Source organism: Neurospora tetrasperma (assembly GCF_000213175.1).
Source record: "Neurospora tetrasperma FGSC 2508 unplaced genomic scaffold NEUTE1scaffold_4, whole genome shotgun sequence".
Lineage (NCBI taxonomy): Eukaryota > Fungi > Ascomycota > Sordariomycetes > Sordariales > Sordariaceae > Neurospora > Neurospora tetrasperma.
The window spans coordinates 1,471,648-1,492,168 of NW_009799102.1; the positions used below are offsets into that span (position 1 = coordinate 1,471,648).

At 38.0% G+C, this 20,521-nt stretch overlaps 3 protein-coding genes across 3 annotated transcripts in view; all 3 read left to right on the forward strand.

Annotated features, from left to right (window-relative positions):
• Window positions 1-5,169: 5,169 nt before the first annotated feature.
• Window positions 5,170-14,300, forward strand: NEUTE1DRAFT_147125 (uncharacterized protein; the record flags this gene model as incomplete). The annotated part of the gene is made up of 4 exons (XM_009853754.1): window positions 5,170-5,174; window positions 10,351-10,687; window positions 10,794-10,925; window positions 11,005-14,300. 4 exons carry the CDS (start codon window positions 5,170-5,172, stop codon window positions 14,212-14,214), a joined length of 3,684 nt encoding a protein of 1,227 aa, XP_009852056.1.
• A 484-nt stretch (window positions 14,301-14,784) lies between these two features.
• On the forward strand, window positions 14,785-16,046 carry NEUTE1DRAFT_130413 (uncharacterized protein; the record flags this gene model as incomplete). Its single annotated transcript, XM_009853755.1, has 3 exons — window positions 14,785-15,248; window positions 15,354-15,807; window positions 15,907-16,046. 3 exons carry the CDS (start codon window positions 14,808-14,810, stop codon window positions 15,957-15,959), a joined length of 948 nt encoding a protein of 315 aa, XP_009852057.1.
• A 691-nt stretch (window positions 16,047-16,737) lies between these two features.
• Window positions 16,738-20,521, forward strand: part of NEUTE1DRAFT_44368 (uncharacterized protein) — a gene marked incomplete at both ends in the record, with an annotated part of 5,113 nt that continues 1,329 nt past the window's right edge. The window contains 4 exons of the mRNA XM_009853290.1: window positions 16,738-16,818; window positions 16,888-17,076; window positions 17,156-19,930; window positions 20,004-20,501. Coding sequence (XP_009851592.1) covers window positions 16,738-16,818; window positions 16,888-17,076; window positions 17,156-19,930; window positions 20,004-20,501 — 3,543 coding nt within the window. The remainder of the gene's footprint in view (window positions 16,819-16,887; window positions 17,077-17,155; window positions 19,931-20,003; window positions 20,502-20,521) is intronic.

Sequence of the window (20,521 nt, forward strand, 5' to 3'; positions counted from 1 at the left end):
CACCGAACGACTCTAATAATTCTTACCTTTTAAATTATCTTATTTAGGCAGATTAGACTGCCGTTCGTCATAGGTTACTTTAAGAATTAGAATTTTAGTATAAATAAAGATAGGAATAGCCCTAATCGGTAGTTATAAGGCTTTATAAGCCTTATTAATTAATTAAATAATCTCTCGGATTTCCTAAATATTAATAAAATTAATATTACTACTTCTAATAATACGATTATTAGGATATATATTATAGTGAAAAGTCTACGGGCGGTTATAAAGGCGTTAATTAACGGTAATTAGCTCCCCTATATATTCTTTTCTAAAAGTTGTATTACTATATTTAATAATAATAATAGGAATTAAATTAAACATTCCTCTAATATACGACTTTTAGATTTTAGTATTATAAAATCTAATAATAGTATTAAAGTCCTACTCTTACTAAATTCTATTATTACTATTAGGAATTAAATCCTTTAGGAGTATAATTAATAAAAGTACAGACGTAAAGTAAGTAAAATTACTATTGATAGTATATAAAATTGCCGAATTTATATTAATTAATTCGCTTATACGTTCGATAATATTATAAAGTATAGAATATAATTTATTTTTATACTATATAAAAAGGTAGTTAGCAGTTATAATTAGTACTAAATATCTTCTATTATTTACTTTCTTAAGATTATAAATAAAAATACTTTAAGTAAATTAAAAGAATTTAGTTGGAAGACGCTTAAATAGATTATAGATATTATAATTTTAACTAAAATTATTATTCGAATTAATAGTATATTTATAGCGAATATAATTGAAGAATTATCTAAATTAAACTATACTCATTTATTTGAAAAAATTAGCTATAAAATTAGGAAGTATAATATATATATTATCGTCTCCTAAATTAATAATTTTGTTAATAAATTTATTAATTGTATAACGGCTAGAATATTTTACTATATTAGCTAATACGCTGAACCGGGGGGTCGTACTTTAGAGATTGTAAGACGAGCTACCAGTCTATAGTAAAACTATATAAACTATTATTATAATTAGAACTATTAATTTAATTATTAAAAGTTATAATTATATTATTAATAAATAGTAGGAACTCTATATTAACGTTAATTATATTATTATACTAAAAGCGTAATTTAGCGAAAGTAGGATAGAAAAAGTAATAAATAGTAATTAGTTTAATAAAATTATTATATAAAGGAAGCTATAATAAAATTAAGTAATATAAGGATAGGGTAGGATATAATAAGGTTATTAAGGTAAAAAGAAGAAGTTAAAAGTAGTTAAATATTTTTAACTCTTTTAAAAGTTATATATATACGTACTAAGACTCTTCCTTTACTAGTACCTACCTACTAGGGCTATTTACTATATATAACCGTAAGTGCCGATACCTTTGTATAATTATACGTATCTACCCAATTGGGATAAAAAAAGTTTTAATCAAAGCTGTAAATAGCGTATAGTATATTATCCTATATATTACTAGTAATAGGCTTACCTCCGTTTGGACGTGTTTCTAAGTAAAGTTCTAGAAATTTTAATAGAAAGTATAGAAAATATAATTATTTATAGAAATATATAATTAAAGAAATAATAGAAAATTTAAAATAAAAGGAAATATTTTCAAACCTTTATAGTTTCCGGTAACCTCCCCCTTTTTTAATGAAAAAATTATTACTTCCTCTATTAATTCTAATACTATATTTAATAAAATATACCTTTAATATACTAAATTACCCTTTTACAATTACTTTAGAATAGTAATTCTAACGAATATTCTATATTGAATTCTTCTACTATTTCCTTCAAATTCTTTATAAACTTACTATATAATTCCTACGTATTATTCTTATTTTAATATCTAGTTTATTTAACTAAATATTATACGTTTAATAGATTTTAATTTCTATTAATTTCTAGTAACGAAATTTTCAACTTCCTATTCCTTTTACCCGTCTATTTTAATTAGTAATAGTAGCGGTACTTTACAATTGAACGGATCCGGGCCTTATACTAATTTATAAAAATATACTATAAATATAATAGAATAAGTACGCTAAGTATTAAATAAATTAAATTTATAGGCTAATAAATTAACTTTCTTAAAAATATAATAGGGACCTATTCGCTTTATTAATTATTTCTTCTTTAGGCTTCTAGGTAGATAATAACCTTTTTTAAATTGTAAATAAACTTTATTACTTACTTCGAAAATTATTAGGGAATATTTAGAATCGTATTATTCTTTAGTAGCTATTCTAGCCCGATTAATAAGTTCTATAGCTTTAAGTTAATATTCTTAATAGATAAGAGTTAAGGATTCCGTAGTAGTAGCTTCTTAATTATCTAGTATAAATAGATCGAAGGCGGCCCATAGCTTAAAGCTATATATTAGCTTATTTAGTAATAGCCTAATTGTAGATTAAATAATATTATTTAAATTATATTATAATACTACTAGTATTAATATTTAAAGAATAATACTTATTATATACTATATCCGAATAACTATTTTAATAATTTAGTTAATTCTCTCTAATTATCCGTTAATTTGAGTATAGTACGCTATTAAAAATAGTAGATTAATAACTAACGCTTCGAAAATACTCCTCTAAATTACTAAAATAAATTTAAAATCCCGATTGCTAATAATTACTACCAGTAAATCCTAATTATAGAACTATAAAGTCCGAAGCAATATTTTAGTCTGTTTTCGTACGCTATAGGTAGAATAATTAATTATTAATAAGACCTTCTTATTAAATTTATAAATAACAATATATATTATATCGACTTCCGGGAAGCCTTTTAGAGCCTATATTATATTGGCTACTTTAATTACCGGTATATTGGTAATAAAATTTATAATTATTATATAGAATAGCTTTAAGAATATTCGAATTAGTAATAATTCTCTAAGGGTTAATTACTGAGCCTATTAATTCTAATAATAAACTTTATAATATTTAATATATTTATATACTATCTAAGTTTTCCTTCTTATATAAAAGTAAAATAAATTATTTATTATCTAATTAATCCTAAAATAGTACTTCTTATTATATACTAACTCTAATATTTCTTATATATAAATTCGGAGAATATATAGCCACCGTATATCTTAATAATTAATATAGTAAAGTAGCCTATCCTTAAATAAATAGGGGCCTACCGGTAAGTTTGAGCGCTTTCTCAATCGTTGTATATAAACGTACCCTAGAATATTAATTTTATTAATTAAATAGAGAGCCTTAGTATATTTAGGGTCTTCGGAATGAACTTTAATTAATTATTAATAAAATTCCGGAGCGATAATTAGTAATACTTAATATATATCTAGGACAACTTCTATATATATAAGAGAAAAAGTATTAAGATTATCCTAATAATTAATATTTTCTATTTACCTAAAATTAGACTAAACATTAGTCAATTTATTTAATATATTATTCTTATCAATTTACTCGGCAATTAGTAATTTGAATAAAGTATCTAGAATAATATTTAACAGTCCGGGGATATAAAATATATTTAAATTAAATTAGGATGCTTAATTGGCTGTATTCACGAACTTTGGGTTAATTTTAACTAGATTTATTGTATATAGCGAGGTATATTTGACGATTCTAGTAGTAGAAGTATAGTTAGTAATAACGTTAATTTAATATTTGTTAAATTGAATTATTTTTTGAAGTTTTTATAGGGCTTAAATAATAGCCGCGATCTCTACTTCCGTAGAACCGTATTTCTTTTTAATAAAGGATATTAATTTTAATAGAAAATATACTAGTTTAATTATAGTTAACGGAATTTTATTTATTTTAGAAATAAATTCTCCGTCCTTGGGCATTTCAATTAAAAGATATAAACCCTATAAGCCGAATCGCTTATATTTATTTTAATAAATAATACTTTACTTTTTATATAGTAGAAGAGATATATTTAATTATATAGGTTTTCCTATAAAATATGGAAAGTTTTACACTCCTTAGGGGTTAGTTCGAATTTAACCTTTGATATATATACTCGTCTTATTTATTTTATCAAACCTATTTATAAATTACCCAATTTATATATTTACTATAGTAGTTCCGTCTTTCTTCAATTAAATAATTCTTCCTTAACAGTAAATTATAATATATTTTAATATAATTAGCTAACTATACCGAAATAAGTTTTAAGATTATTAAATATATTAGGGAAGGTTAGCTTTTAGAAGGCTTTAATACAATTGTTTATACGTCTTCAACCTTTTCTATTAATAATACTACCTAATAATTATATAGAAGAATACCCTACAAAAGATTTATTTATACTAATATAAATATAGTATTTATTAAGAAGATTCATAACAATAGCTAAATATATTAAATATTCCTCTTAAGTATTATTAAAAATAATAATATTATTAATATAAGTACGTACGAATAAATAATATTTGAAGAATAGCCTATTTATAAATCTTTATACGAAGGCCGGAGAGTTCTTAAAGCTTATTAATATAATATTAAACTATTTAAAACTTTAAGGATTAATAATTATTATACGGTTATAATACTTAATAAAAATGAGTAATTAGTAGAAGAATCCGGCCGTATCGAAGATTAAGAAGAATTCTTTACCGACTATTATATTAATAATATCTTCTTAATTAAGTAAAAAATATACATTTAGTATAATAATACTATTAAATAAATAAAGATTAATTATTGTACATCTTTTATTAATTCTATTTATTTGTTTTAATTAATAAATACTAAACTAATAATAAGAGTTAATTAAAATATAAACAATATTTTACTTTGGGCGTATATTTTATTATATTCTTTATTAAAGAACTTATAGTCCTTAATACCCAAAAAGTAAAATCTAACGATTCTTTACTAATTTTACTATCCCTTAACCAAATTAATACATATTTTATCTTCTTCTTTTATTAGTATAATCCTTCTATTTCTAAAAGTATTAATATACTTATTTAGAAGGCTCTTAATTTACTCTAAGAAATTAAAATTAGTATTATAAATATTAATACTTACTTTGGAAAAAATAATTTTAATATTAATAAGCTTAGTAATTCCGTAGGAAAGCACCTTAAAAGCATTCTTTCTAATAACTACTTCCTTTTTATCCTTTATAGTTCTATTGATAAATATGGCGTATTATTCTTAAGTAAGTCTAGCTTAAATTTTAAGGACGAGAAAAACTATATCTAATATATTAATTAGTATAATTATTTTACTAACTTTAGGTAATAACCGTATAATTATACTTATTTATATTCTTCTAAGTATAAATATCAATTCTTTAGGTTAATTAAAATATAGTACAACTTTATAGATTTTATGATTTACTATAGCATTTAATAATTAAAGGTATTATATATAAAAATTATAAATAGGATATTTATTTAAGCTATACTAATTATTAAATTGGGTATTATACTTTACTAAGATAATTCTTAATTAACCTCCTAATAATAAAATATTAGATTTAATAAAAACTTCAGTAGTTAAAACGTCCTCCCCCCCTTCTTCTCTTTTAGAAAAAAACTTCGCCCTAGACTTTTATACTAAAAACCGATTTAAAAGAATATAATACGGTAATAAAATCCAGCTTCGTACTATAGTAGCGAAGGAAGTTTATTCCTAATAGTATATTCGGGCCTAATTTATTAATAATTAAAGCGGATATTTGAAAGTATCCGTTAATTTTAATACTATTGACCTTTCCTTCTATATAAAAATTGAATTCCGCGATTATATCAATAATAATCTTCGAATTAATACCTTTTATAATATTAGGCGGTACTACTATTTATTTTATATTTAGTAAAAACTATTTAATAAACGCTTTACTTACTACCGTTAATAAATATCCCGAATTAAAATATATAGTAATAACGGGTATACTAAGGCTGAACTTAATATTAATTTATAAATATAATATAACCTTTTATAAATTTATTTTCTTATTCTTAAGAGTAATATCCAGAATTACTTTAATAGTTTATCCTTCGGTAAAAGTAAGTAGCATATATTAACTTTTATGCTAAATTTCTTATAAATTAGACTTCCGTCCATTTACTAACGTCGGTAAATTTATTTAAATAATTACTTTCTTTAATATTCCGACCCAATTAAATAATTTCTAACTATTTTCGGTAGAAGTTATTTAATTATTAAACGAAGGATCGGACGGCCCATAAAACGTTTAAGTCTTTTCTAAATGTTTAAGAATTATTATAGAATTAGTATTGGATAATAAATTTAATAATAGGAATCGTATAAACCTATTAAAATCGGTACTTCTAACGGGAATTGTATTAAGAATAACCGTCGGTCTATTATTTATTACGCGCGACAGAATATAGAATAACGAAATATTAAGAGATAAAAGTTTAGTAAGAGTTAAATAGTTAGTAAAATAGGTAGAAGGTTTATTATTATATTTAATTTTAAAAGTATTTACTATAAATTCTTTTATTTCTTCTTCAAAATTACCAATAAAATAGTAACCTTTATTCTATAAGTAATGAACTTTATTATTTATATTAGAATCGTCTATAAAAACTATTATAGTAGAGGTATAAATATAATAACCGTCCCGTAAAATTTAATAGCGTTCAAACTTTTTACCCTAATAATATTAATAATTATTATTATTATCCGACCAATTAATATTACCCTTATTGAATTTATTATTAAAGTTCCGGAATCCTTTATTAAAATAAGATTTTCCGCCCAATTTACTATTAAACCCGTTATTATAGGATAAAAAGTTTTTTTTAAAAGGTTTATTACTATTATAGTTTCCCTAAAAATCAGTATAGACGTTAAAAACGTCGTCCTTATTATTAGAATTTTTAACTATATAATAAATTAACTGGCTAGTTTTTAATACTTTAAAAAACTATTAGTATATAAGTAAAACTTTCTATTCAACTTTATTAATATAATTGCTAAAACGAACGTTCTATTTAGGAGGAACGTACGTAATTTATATTATAGGGTGCAAATTATTCTGTAAGCGAATATTTAATTAGAAATTAAAAACGTCTTCTTAAAGGCGAACGTACTTAAATAGTATAATTAAATAATTATATAGTAATAATTCGTTAGATTTATATAAATTTATAATAAATTTATTCGTATCTCATTATTTTTAAGTATTATAAGGCTTAATTCCGAAATTAGAACTAAGCGTATTAAGAATTCTATTAAAATTACTACGAAAATTATTACGTTTATCCTCGGAAATGGAGAAATTCTATTAGTATAATACTATGTCTTGAAATAATTAATTAAGGTTATTAGTAATAATTTAACATCTTTCTAGATAATCCTTTAAATACCCCTTAATTATATTTTTAAACTTATAAAAAATTATATAAATATTAATTTTACTATCCTAATATACGCCCTTCTTCTTCTTATCCGGTTCTATATTAAGAGTACATTCTAATATCAAGGACTTTAAATAGCTCTTCCTTAGCTAATAGGCGGTATCCTATATTAGCTTTAGAAATAGAATTAGTAAAAGTCTAATTTTAATCTTCTAATTCTTTAATATAATTGTACAAATCTTCAAATATTTCATAAAGTACCAAATTATCCATTATTATACTATTACTATTAGCTTTAATTAATGGGTTAGAAGTATTAGAACTAACGTTAAAGCGGATAGATTGCAAATTGCTAATAGAATAAGTACTTTAGTAGAAAATTAAATATATTAAAGAAGTAAGGACCTTTAGAATAGTAGGAGGAAAGTAACCGCTATTATTTAATATTATTAGAGGTATCCCCTATTAATAAGTTTAATATTCCTACTATTCGGCTTCTCTTTTATTAATTAAAATTTAGTTTATTAAGCCTTCGGAGTTTATTTATATAATTTAATTAAATATATAATAATTAATAGTAAGAGGTAGTATATAATTATAAAGATAAGCGGGAAGTTGGTTAATATTATCGAATAGGGGTTATCGGTTAGTACAATCAATCCGAAGATTTTTTATTTAATTAATTAAATTAACGGTATTACAAGGGTTTCTAGTACTAGTTATAGCCGTTTTGCTAATAGAATTAATAAAATTGCTAGAATATTAATTATAATTAATTATAGAATTCTTATAAAATTAAAAAGTAATACGTTTTGTAGCGGTAGGGGCCAGGAGACCGAAACCGGGCTTTACGCTATTTTGAATTAAGCGTACAACATTTTAAATAAGTTATGTAAAATAAAATAAAGGATTCGGGGATCTACTTCTAAGCTTCGTATTATATTAGGTAAAGTGTATAGTATTTTAATTCTAATTAATAAAATAGGCTAGGAAGTTATTGACAAAGATAGTTTCTAAATACTATTTTATTTATTCTTACTACTATTTTTATATAAAATATAGGAAAGCTTTAGCTTATACGAAATCTCTGAAATATTTAATAATAGGATTAATAATTAATTATTGGGTAATATTGGTAGTAATTTTAATAATTGAATTCGCTCGTAAAATTATTAATTTAGTAGGCGAAAAGGGTCGTTAAATTGGACTTAACTAAGCGTATTATTTAATAGAAGTAAGTAGTAAGGAAGGTAATATAAGAATTTATAGTAGGTTAATATAATTTAGTATTTTAATTATTTTAATTATATTTAAAAAATTAGTTAGCGAAGAGTAAATATTAATAATTATTAAAGCGGCGGTATTATTGGTATTAGGGGGAATTAGTATTTAAGTAATAGTATTAATAATTGTATTATTCTTTTTAATTCGGGCTATAAATTATTTCTAATTCTTCTTCCGGAGCTATAACGAAGTGCCTTCTTTAATAAAAAATGGCCAAATTTAGTATATTGGAAGTAGGTAATTAGTAATTAATTAGTAATATTTATATAAGACCTATTAAACTTTATAATTTACTATATTTAAATTAATAATATATCCCTTATTATAAGTATTATTATTAATATTAATGGCCCAATTGGGGTTGATTTTAATAAAAACTATTTCTTTATTTAAATATAATTAAATAGTTTTAATAAATAATTCGGTAGCTAATTACTAGAGTTTTTATTTATAGTAAAATTGTAGTTCGAGTGTAGTAAATTTAACAATCTAATGTATTTTACGTATTAGACCTTCGTCCTAGAGTTCGAAAGCTATCCGGGGGTTTACTTAATTAGTTTTTAATATTATTTAGTTTAACCTCTAGACTTAATTAAATAGTAATAAAGTAATAAAAAAAGGGGGCTCCAAAGAATAAATATATAAATATTTAATTTAAAAGGGTAAAAGCTAAATAATAGTTAATAAGTCTAATAAATTATTATTAGACCTAATATATCTTCCCCCTCGACGAAAGGAAGAAATAATAGAAATAATAAAATCGGTTTAAAACTGAACTATAGGTACTACTTATTACGTAAAGATGTACTTTATAAGTGATAATAATAGAGAATAATAGAGTGAGTAATTGGTTATTAGATAGAGTAATAGTATGTAATAATTAATAATAGTTTTATTAAAGAAAGTTAAAGACAAGAGTTGTTGCGAGCTTTAACCTAGGACTTTGTATACGACTTTACTGAGTGTAAGCAAAATAGACATTAGATTAGTATAATATTAATTAATAATCCGTTAACCTTAATAGAGGTTAACGGGACGAGCACTCTTATATAATAAACTATACACTCTAGTGAGCAACTGCCATAACAAGACAGAGCATCTAGGTATCCACCAAGAATGCCCCATAACAATAACTATATTAGGCATAATGAATATTAGCTAGAGCTTGATTTTACTATTTTAGTATTTATAATTTATTAACATTAATAAATATATGATTGCTACTTAAAGTATATCTAGCAGTGCGCTTACGTAATGTTACACAAGGTTGCATATCTCGCTAGTCAATTACTCTAGCACAGACCTTAATTAACATACAACTTGATTCTTCTCTCCAAAGTATATACTCTGACCAGCAAAACATTTGAAAATGAACTCCAGGTACGTAAATTTCTAGGAACTATTCTAACGCGCTTCCCTTCTTCTTTTTTTCTTCTTTGTATCTATTTTTCTCATCAACTATACGATTCTTTCGGACGAATCTTACTGCTCTACCAAGTTTAAATCACATTGTTTCTTCTTCAGCGGCTGTTGACGCGCGTTGCGCGTTACGTGCCCGCCTACCCTTTGATCGCCTCATCTCCTTGTTCTTCCTATCGATCCCTCGTGACACGGACGATCACCACCACCTCACCCTCTTCTACTAGCGTGCCAAATCCGATCACCTCTCGTGGATTAGCATTAACAGAGACACCTACTACCCCTAGGCCTGGCGATCCCGCGCGTGGCCCCCTCACGAACGGCTCCTCGATTGCGCCAGGCAACACCCAAAGCCATGGCTCTCTTGTTGAAGCAGAGCAGAGGCACCAGCCGGACAATCTCGAACATCCGCCTTTCAAACGACAGCGAACCGAGACCGTTCCAGTCACAGCCCCCATTATCAACAACCAGATCCAGCAGAATGGCAACTCTCAGACTGTTCCTCATTGGGGAAGGCAGGACGTCTTTATCCAATGCCTCGCAAATCAAGTGTTCCCGCACGTCGACCGGGAGCTAGCAAATTTGCCCAGAGACAAATACGACGTACAAAAGATAGGAACAAAGGTAAGCATGCTACGGCTTTCGTTAGTGGTTCCCATTTGCTCCCCTTACGACTCTTAAATTCTCTCGGTTACCTTTCCATGCCTTACCCATAGTTCTCCTCCTCCAGGTCGTCGAGATCGTGACTGGCGCCGACTTTACAGCCGCTTATAAGCTTGGGAATGGGCGTGTAAGCGATGTGTTCGAACGACTCCTGGCTGCCCGTATCCCGGTGGAGACTCGCGCATTGCTCATGCTTCCCGTGCGTATTAACAACGTTTATTGATGTGTTCAGTTGCTTTCTCTTGGAAGGTACCGTATTCGTAGCTAACGGCTACCAGGAATATCGGTTCAAATCGTACACGCCGGTGCCCGTCCCCAAGGTCCCACCTGTCCTGGCACCTCCCCAGGCTCCTTCCGGCTATGCCTCAGCCCCGCTGCCGCCTCCGCCTCCGCGTCCGGGCTCGGCTATAGCCCCTACATTCCCCGCGGCTGATGAACGTCGCTACTCTAACTCTCCAATACCTGTTCCAGCAGTACCTGGGCGTCAGGAAGCACACCGAGGTGTAAACCGTCCTTCAGGGCTGCGATACCCTCATGCTCCGGTTCCCAGTCATGCGACGACAGGAATCCACCGACCGACCATACTGCCGCCTCCGCCCTCGACACAGGTTATTACCATTAAGGACGATGACGAGGAAAAACAAGGCAAGGGAACACCATCAGCGGCCATAACAGTGCCTCAACCAGATTCAACCGTTAGACCGCCGATGGTTGTGGACCCACCATCGGCATCTGTCGCCCAGCCCTCTGTTAGCAACCTACCTGTCGATCTACCCGAAAACTTCGTGTCGGAACCGAGGAGGCGAGGCCGAGTATCTCGATGGCGTAAACGCGTCGAAGAAGAGCAGAGGCCGCAAAATCGTGGCATAGTTACAACGTCGGCACAGAATTATCGAAGTCGAGCGCATGCTTTGGTCTGGCGGGGACACGAGGACAGTGTTGATTCCCTAGGTTTATCATCGCGGCTGTTCAGTGAGGCTAAACGACCATATCTGTCAGCGGAGCAGAGGGCCAACATTTCAGCTGGTGTGCAGGGCTTTGTACGGTTTGACGATTCCGTGCTCCCTCGACCTACAATCTTCCATGTCGACTTTACCGCCGATGAAATCAAGGCTCTGCGGAACCTTTGTCGAAGAGTCCTTGACCTGTCATCTGGGAGTCGGAAGCAAGATCTTGCTAAAGATCTCCGAAAGCAGCTCAAGAAGCATCGTGGAGACATTGTCAAGGTCTTAGATGCCATCCGGTCGGAAAGTGAACTTTCGCGTCGAACCAGGACAGACGTTGAGCGATTCCTCCATGACCTAGTTAATCACAAGGTAGCAGGGGATCCCTCGATTCTTGCCTTGAAGAGGGATAAGTACGACTTGCACGGTGAGCTTGCTCGTTCGAGCCAGATTAATTCACTCCTCTTTGCTAGGGAAACCTCTGGTAACCGCGGCATGGCTTTGCGGGCTCCCTTGAACTTCCCGAATGAGTTCGTCAAGTGTCGCGAGGACGAGTTGGAGCTGCGAAGAGAATGGACGGATTGTGCCGGAGATATTGCGACCATTGCCTGGGTCTCGAACGACGGCTTCATTTGTGGGACAACAGAGCATTCGGATGCTCATAATCAGCAGTACAACAAGCCTGGTAACCTCGTTCTCGGATCGTGCAGCCAAGGCACTTTGCGGGCATATTCTGATCATCGAATTGTCCGTCCGGTTGTCGAAAAGGGCGAGAACTCGACCGATGCTATGAGACAGAGTCAAGATCCGTGGCTGTACTCATCTGTTGTTTCCTCGGACTATGACGATGTCCACGGTCGGGCATTTACTTCTGGGTTTGACCGGAAAGTCAAAGTCTGGAAGGTAGACCCGTCCGGCTCCTCCATGGTTTTGTTGGGCGAGTGGTCTCACGGGGGTAATGTCAACTTTGTGGCTGCCTCAAAGTATGAGTCGACAACGGCCATGGTTGCAACGGCAGCAGATGTTCCTACGGACGCTGTGCGCATATACAATATCCACAGCAACGACTCGATTTCGACCAGCCCGTATCGGTCTTTTTCTTGCTCCCGGGTGGAAGACGCAGAGGGTAACACTGTTTCAACCGAGAGATGGGCCTACTTTCCTGCCACTATGCAATGGGGTCGCTCGCCAACCGTTCGGCATCTGCTTTTGGTGGGCTACTCACCTCGCAGCAGGACAGGGGATGACCTTGATATTCCTCCCGACCGTAGGGAAACGGGGGAGCTCTGCCTTTGGGATGGTCTTACGGGGGAAAGGTGGCGGATAACATCCGCTACAACCCAGAATGTTTTTGAGGTTCTATGGCATCCCAGTCAAGCCTGCTTCATAGCGGCCACTTCACCACTGGGTCTGGACCTGGACTATAACACCCGTACCCAAATCCGGGTCTTTACCCCATCTCCCGTTTCTGAACATGGCGAAAAGTCATTCAGCCCTATTCAAACACTAGATTGCTGGGCGCTCGATATTAATGAGCTTACTGTCATGCCCATCAGCTTCGGTTCCTGCTACATCACGGCGGGATGCACAGACGGAAATACATACATTTGGGACACCGCTCAAGGTGACAAGCCGATCCATACTCTACGCCATGGAGAGCCTATTGAGGAGTTCAGAGGTGATCGTGAGCACGAGGATGTAGGCGTCAAGTTTACGGCGTGGGGAAGAACTCTTGACCGATTTTATACCGGTTCATCCGATGGCGTGGTAAAGGTCTGGAATGTGCGATCCCGCGACCCACTGGTCCGCGACCTCTTGGAGGTTCCTGCACCCGTTTCCTGCGGCATGTTCTCACCCGACAAGTCCAGGCTGGTCATTGGCGATGCTAGTGGACGAGTCTTCGTCTTGTCACTCAACGAACAAGATGAGGGAGACCACAACGACCGCACCTTATTCATGCATATGAAAATCCCGGGGCAAAAATCGCCAAAGAGGATTCGGCGTCCGCAATCTATCATTCCACACCCGGAACCAGAGGCACCCACCCATGATGCTCAAGGTCGGCTGTTGTATTCGGAATCCGGTATCTCAAGGGGACGATCTTATTTGACAAAGTCGCAGCTTCAACAGCTGCCAGACCGTACTCTCGGCGTCGTCCAAGGCCCGAATTATGTCGAGACCGGCTTATATCGGCGCGAAGCGCATTTAGACGAGGATCCTCGCTTGCCGCTCAAAGCTAGCTTCAATGGATTGCAGCAAGAAACCAGACGGCAGTTTAGCGAAGGAGTGAGACGGTATCTTTCACCGCTGAGATCCATTACGAAAGAGAGTTTCCTAGAAGCGAAGGAAACCCATTCTAAAAACCTGCCACTGGACTTTAGCGTTGATCTCTTGGAAGAGGAGACTAAGCAGGCTCTCGAAGCTGAAGGCGTAGACTGGCAGCTGAACGAAGGAACATTGGATCTTGTTTATGAGGACGACGAAAACGACAATGACGACCTTGTATCCAGCGGTGCTGATGGGAGCGACGTTGATGAATTCTAATTATTTAAGAGTTCTATGTAATCAGCGATCCAAAGAGTACATTATTCTAGCTTAACGAAAGTATCTTAAATTTGTATTGTAAATGCAACAAAAAGTTCCTACAAAACAGCGTCAAACTACGTTTTATGAAGTGATAAGTTGTAATAACACCTAATAATTATAGTAAGTGTACTCTCAACCTAAATATCCCAATTGCCTTGATATCAATAAGAGAGCCTTTTTAAAAGATTTTAGTTATATTTGTTATCCGCTGTTTCTCACTGTATATATTTCGATAGATTCCAACTCCCGGCGATGTCGATGACTTGTGTCATGCTTGCAACTACGGCGGTCCATAGTGTCCACTGCGCACCGCTGCGCTCTGAAACAAACATGTGCTCTGGGTGTCCCTCAATTGTGATCGGGACGTCCCACATTTGTGCCGGTCATATTTAGGCGGTGAGAATTCCAGAGCTCCGACGCTTTCGCAGCACAGAGAGGGCAACCATGTCCCCGGTCCCACCTACACACACGGGCAGTACCTGGACATCCCACCTTCCGGAGTAAACAGAAGACTGTGAACTCGAGCAGTCGGTCTCGTCAACCCTCTCACCATGAGCTCGATGCCACGCTTCGTCGGCCGAAGAGCCGTCGCTGTTCAGTCCTTCTCCCAATCGGCTTCATGGGCCTGCTTTTCGTGTCGCCAAGAATTCCAAAACCAATGGCGCCGCCAACTCTCGTTCGATACTAAGGCGCCATCGGCGGCGTCTTCTGACCCCCGGAGGAAGACGACGACAGCAGCACAGCAACAAGCATCGGGTGCAAAGAAGCAACAGAGCGGCAGGGCATGGAGGTGGTTCTCGACCGAGGGCGCAAGCAGACGCCAGCAACAGCAACAGACAAGGAGCCAAAGTTCCCGAACAGGCGTGTCGCCGGAGATGGAGAGAGTGAGAGCCGAGTACAAGAAGAGGAATCAATCGACCATGTACTATGTCATTAGCGTTATTCTTGGTACCGTGGCGCTTTCGTATGGCTCCGTGCCTATGTACAAGATGGTATGGGTTCCTTGGTTGGATCCTCCTGTGCCCTAGCTGCCTGCTTACCATGTCGCTTCACTCAACTGCCTGTCCATCTCTAACATTGCTGGCAACAAAATACAGATCTGCCAAACCACCGGCTGGGGCGGCCAACCCGTCCGCGCCCACGGTGCCGGCGGTTCCGATTCCGACGTCGACCTCGCCGCCAAGCTCGAGCCGGTCCGGGACGCCAAGCGCATGCGCGTGACCTTCAGCGCCTCGGTGTCGGACGTGCTCCCCTGGAAGTTTGTGCCGCAGCAGCGCGAGGTGCGGATTCTCCCGGGTGAGACCGCGCTGGCTTTTTACACGGCCACCAACATGAGCGACAAGGACATTATCGGCGTGGCGACGTACAGCGTCACGCCCGGACAGGTGGCTCCCTACTTTAGCAAGATCCAGTGCTTCTGCTTTGAGGAGCAGAGGCTGAACGCCGGCGAGACGGTGGATATGCCCGTATTCTTCTATCTGGATCCGGATTACCTGAACGATTTGAATATGAAGGGGATCGAGACAGTTACGCTGTCATATACGTTTTTCAGTAAGTTTTTCCCTGTGTTCCCGTGAGTTTGGAGCGTGGAGTTTTGGACGGTAGAAACAATGAAGGGAACGAAAGCTGACGATGGATCCTTTTTAACAGAGGCAAAGTACGATGATAACGGCGTGCTCAAGGGCGTACCGGGCGCTCCTTAGAGGAGATGAGTAATCCTATAATATGGCAGATCATGCTCAAATGTAAGATAGATGTAGCATTCGCGTACAAGGCATTGTTTGGTGAAGGTGCAAGTGGTGTTGCCGTTCTTCGGGACCTGAAGTAAACAAATACCCCTGAATGGACTTTTGGGTCCACTGCTTGCAGCTCTGCGCTTGGACCTGCGTCAGCATACATGGCTATTCACAACCAATGCTGACGCATTCAGAAGAAGCTGCTTCCCTTCTGAATAGGGATCGCTTGGTCCAGGTCATACCTACCTGGAGGTAGGCTTTGGCTTCGAATCGAAAAGCGACACATCATTTGTTTTTTTTATTTTTTAGACTTTCGCTACCTAGAGGTACTAGTGTACGGCCTTTCGATCCGACCTTCCTTCCCTCTGGAGGTACCTATCTTTCATTAGCACACGTCATAGGGAACCGTGGGCAGCTAAGGGACTCGAGTGGAGGCGCTCGGCAACCCCCCCTCCCTCCCAAGACCCCGACCCCCCATCTAGCAACTAGAGGAGGTACCTAAGGTAGCTCCAGGGAACAACACGCATCACATCCACGACATCGATCGCATCCGACTCCATCGACACCACCAATTGCATCGCAAACACGCCATTTGTCTTCAACGTCTTTAGATTTCGTCGTCTCACCCCGCTTCCGTATATCCTCCCTGATACGGGTCAACCCAAGGCCGCGCACATCGACTGCCCGTCGCAATGTTAGCTAGCAGTGCCTCTAGCAGCATCCCGCGCCGGTAAGGTAGTTTAGTATGAAAGCTGTCCTGCCCGGAAAGCCAGAATCCCGGCTTCAAGCTCTGGCGACGGGCTACTGGGATTCTCGTCGCATAACCGTGAGATATATCCTTTTGGCTCTCTTGTCTACGAAGGCGGTCTTGCTAACTCATAGTCGCCTAAACCAGGCATATATCACCGGCAGCGCCATTGCCATCCTTGGAGAGCCACAGACCATCCTACAGACTATTTACGATGACAACGAGGACCCTTTAGAGGCTATCGCCCTGGACGAGGCATCGGGCAAAATAGCTGTCTGCACATACAACACAGTGCGCATATACAAACCGTTCGGCCAGGAGGACGACGCACTTAGGGTATGTTGTGCGCCTTCGACTTACACTTCTTGTTGCCGACATCAAGATGCACTAACGCTGCTTGCTCGTCGCATCACAGTGGGCGTTGCAATGTTCCTTCAATGTTGAGCGAGATTCGTGTGCGGTTGAGGATAGGACGCCCATCTCCCTCTCCTGGGGCGCATCCGAAGAACTGGTAGTCGCACATTCTCACCTCGAGTTATACCAAGCAACGTCATCTACACCACTATGTCTGTGGCGCAAACGCCTGGCCAACCCCGTTCGGATTGCTAGCGTGTCCTATGATTCCGCATATATTGCAACCGTGGGCCAGCACGACCGCTTGGTGAAAGTCTGGCGACGACTCAGCTACGGGTCCGACGATGTGCGCTTCGATTTTCTCTACCTACCACATCCTCAAGCCGTGACCAACATCCAGTGGCGCCGGCCTCGCCACCTTGATCAGACTATTGACAATGTGCTCTACACGCTTTGCACTGATAACAAACTCCGGCTCTGGGCAGGCTCGGACGGCCATGGTCAGCAACATCTTCAGCTGTGTGCTACGGTAGACCTGGCGGTGTCGTTACAGGATCAGGCATTAAAAGACCCAGCCGTACCTCCCCTCCGTTGGGCTTTCATACTACATGGGAGAGATCTGTCTGCGGCGACAGAAACGGCCGTTCAGGAAGCTCGACCAGATCAGGACACGACAGCCCTTGAGCACGTCATTACAGTAGCTAATCGCAGCCCCGAGGTTGTTGTTGTGTTGGACGGTCGAGGCCACATGTCAGCTTGGGGTCTCGAGAACGTTGGATCGAGGTCACAAAAGTGCAACATCTTTAACGTCGCTCATGTCACATCGCCAGAACTCGACTTTTTGAAGGGTGTCACAACAAATGTGCCTCATGTCGAGGCCTACAGTTACTGCAATGCTGGGATTCACCTGCACGTCTTGCTACACTTCTTTGACGGCAGGGTAGAGGTCTACCGAACCAACATCGCCACACTGTTTGATCCAACTCCGCAGACTAGGCGATTGAGCTTCAGGTGCCTGTGGACCGGTCACTCTGCTCCCGTAAAGAAGATTGTCCGGAACTATAGCGGCCGTGCTATTGTGTCGCGAACAGACTCAGGCCAAAGCATCGTCTGGAGACATGAGCTCAACGACAAGAGGACTGGGCTTTCTCAGCAGGCAGCCATCGACCTGGATAGCCATGTCCATCGAATGTTACTCATCCGTAAAGGCCGCTTTGTCCTGTACCTTCGACAGAAAACAATCTCCCTTTGGGATTGTCGCAAAACGAATCCTGTGTTGCTATCAGAAGTAGACTACGATGTTCCAGGCAAGCCACTTTGTCTGCTCATTCTTCCAAGGCAGCATATAGAAGATTATACGACCGCCCATGTGGCCACCATAACATCGGAGAAGCAAGGCATTGTCTGGGAAGTCAAGCTGCCTTTTTACAAACCACAAGAAAACGTCCCAGCCGTCAACGGCATTGGGTATCACCAAGAGGGTACGGTCCGGGAATTCACCAAATTTGAACTCAAGGATGCTGGTGATTTGGCATATGTTCTTCCTGTGGATCCCGCCGGCTCTTCGCCTGTGGTGTCTGGGTTCCTGGACGTCTTCGCTGTCGACGTTGCCATCTCCTACACGCACTCTGGAAGAGTCGAATTCTGGACAGCCAGGGTAGATCAAGAAAAAAAACACGTCGAGTGGCTTTCCACGAACTCCATGGAGACAGGCCTGTCTAATCCAATATTGGTTAGCGGCAACAGCCTGAAAAAGGCAGCCCTCGTCGACTCGACTCGATCCGAACTCACAATCTGGGGTATTCGGGGCGGCCGCCTTGAGTATTCTCAGGATTTTGAGAACCATAACACTATCCGTGACCTTGACTGGACTTCAACTCCCGATGGCCAGTCCATTCTAGCCGTCGGGTTCCCCCATCGGGTGTTGCTACTTTCACAGATGCGGTTTGACTACCTCAACAAGGGACCCGCCTGGGCACCAATCAGAGAAATCAGCACCCGCATCCTCACACCCCATCCTATCGGCGACTCGACCTGGCTGGGCGATGGGCATCTTGTCATTGGTGCTGGAAACCAGTTCTTTGTGTACGACAGGCACTTTGATGTATCAAGTTCGCTCATCACAAGCTTGAGGTTACCGCATCTTAAAGGTGGAAAGTGGGATCTGTTCGAGGTAGTGCAGCGGTTGAACGGCCCGTTACCAGTGTTCCACCCACAGTTCCTGAGTCAGTGTATTCTTTCTGGAAAGATCGCTTTGGTCCATCGGGTGTTGCTGGCGCTTCACAAGACGCTCAAGTTCTGGGTGGAAGGCGAGACAATTGACGATTATTTGGGCCTGCCTCTTGAGGATTTTTGGTCCGGCGAGTATACGGACAATCACACTGGACACTCTTCAAGGAAACAGAAGAACGATGCTGGGGACTACTTTTCCGGTGACCGGAGTATGTCATTCGACGACGGGGACGAAGAGGTTTTCAGCGAAGAGGTGGCGATGAAAATTGGCGAGAAACTGACGGAGATTGGCCTGCAGCAGCTCTCGCGTCGTGAACAAATTCAACTCGTAGATATCGTGGAATGCGTGGGACTAGTTGAGAAACAGAGGAGGTCGCTTGATGAGAACGGCGCCAGATTTATGCTTTTTTATCGACAACATGCGCTACGGAAGAGGAGGACAAACGAGAATCACATGTCGTGGAGGGAGATTGCATGGGCATACCATTCGGGTAGCCAGGATATTCTGCTGGACTTTGTGTCAAGACAACATCATGGTCCAATGCTATGGGAGGATGCCAGGGAAGCCGGTATCTTTATGTGGTTGACTGACCCTGCTGCTGTGGTAAGCTTATACACTCCAAAAAGTCTGCCGTCTGGCGTTGTGCAATGCTAACATGCCATTTACTCACTACTAGAAAACCCAGTTTGAAATCATTGCTCGTAATGAGTACAGCAAGAGCGAGATGAAGAATCCGGTAGACTGCAGTTTGTTCTATCTGGCACTTAGGAAGAAAACGGTTCTCCAAGGCTTGTGGCGAATGGCTTCTTGGAACCGCGAGCAAGGCGCAACGCAGCGGTTCCTGGCCAACAACTTTGACGATCCCAAGTGGCGGACGGCGGCCTTGAAGAACGCGTATGCGCTCATGAGCAAGAGGCGGTTTGCGTATGCTGCTGCGTTCTTCTTGCTGGCCGACCACTTGCAGGATGCGGTCAATGTCTGCTTGAATCAGCTTAAGGACCTACAGTTGGCCATCGCGATCACAAGGGTATATGAAGGAGATCACGGACCAGTCCTGCGCAAGCTGCTCGAGGAGGAAGTGTTGCCCATTGCGGCGAAAGATGGCAACAGATGGCTGGCCAGTTGGGCGTTCTGGATGCTGCATAGGAGGGACATGGCGGTGAGGGCGTTGATAGTGGGTTTCTTTTCTTTCCC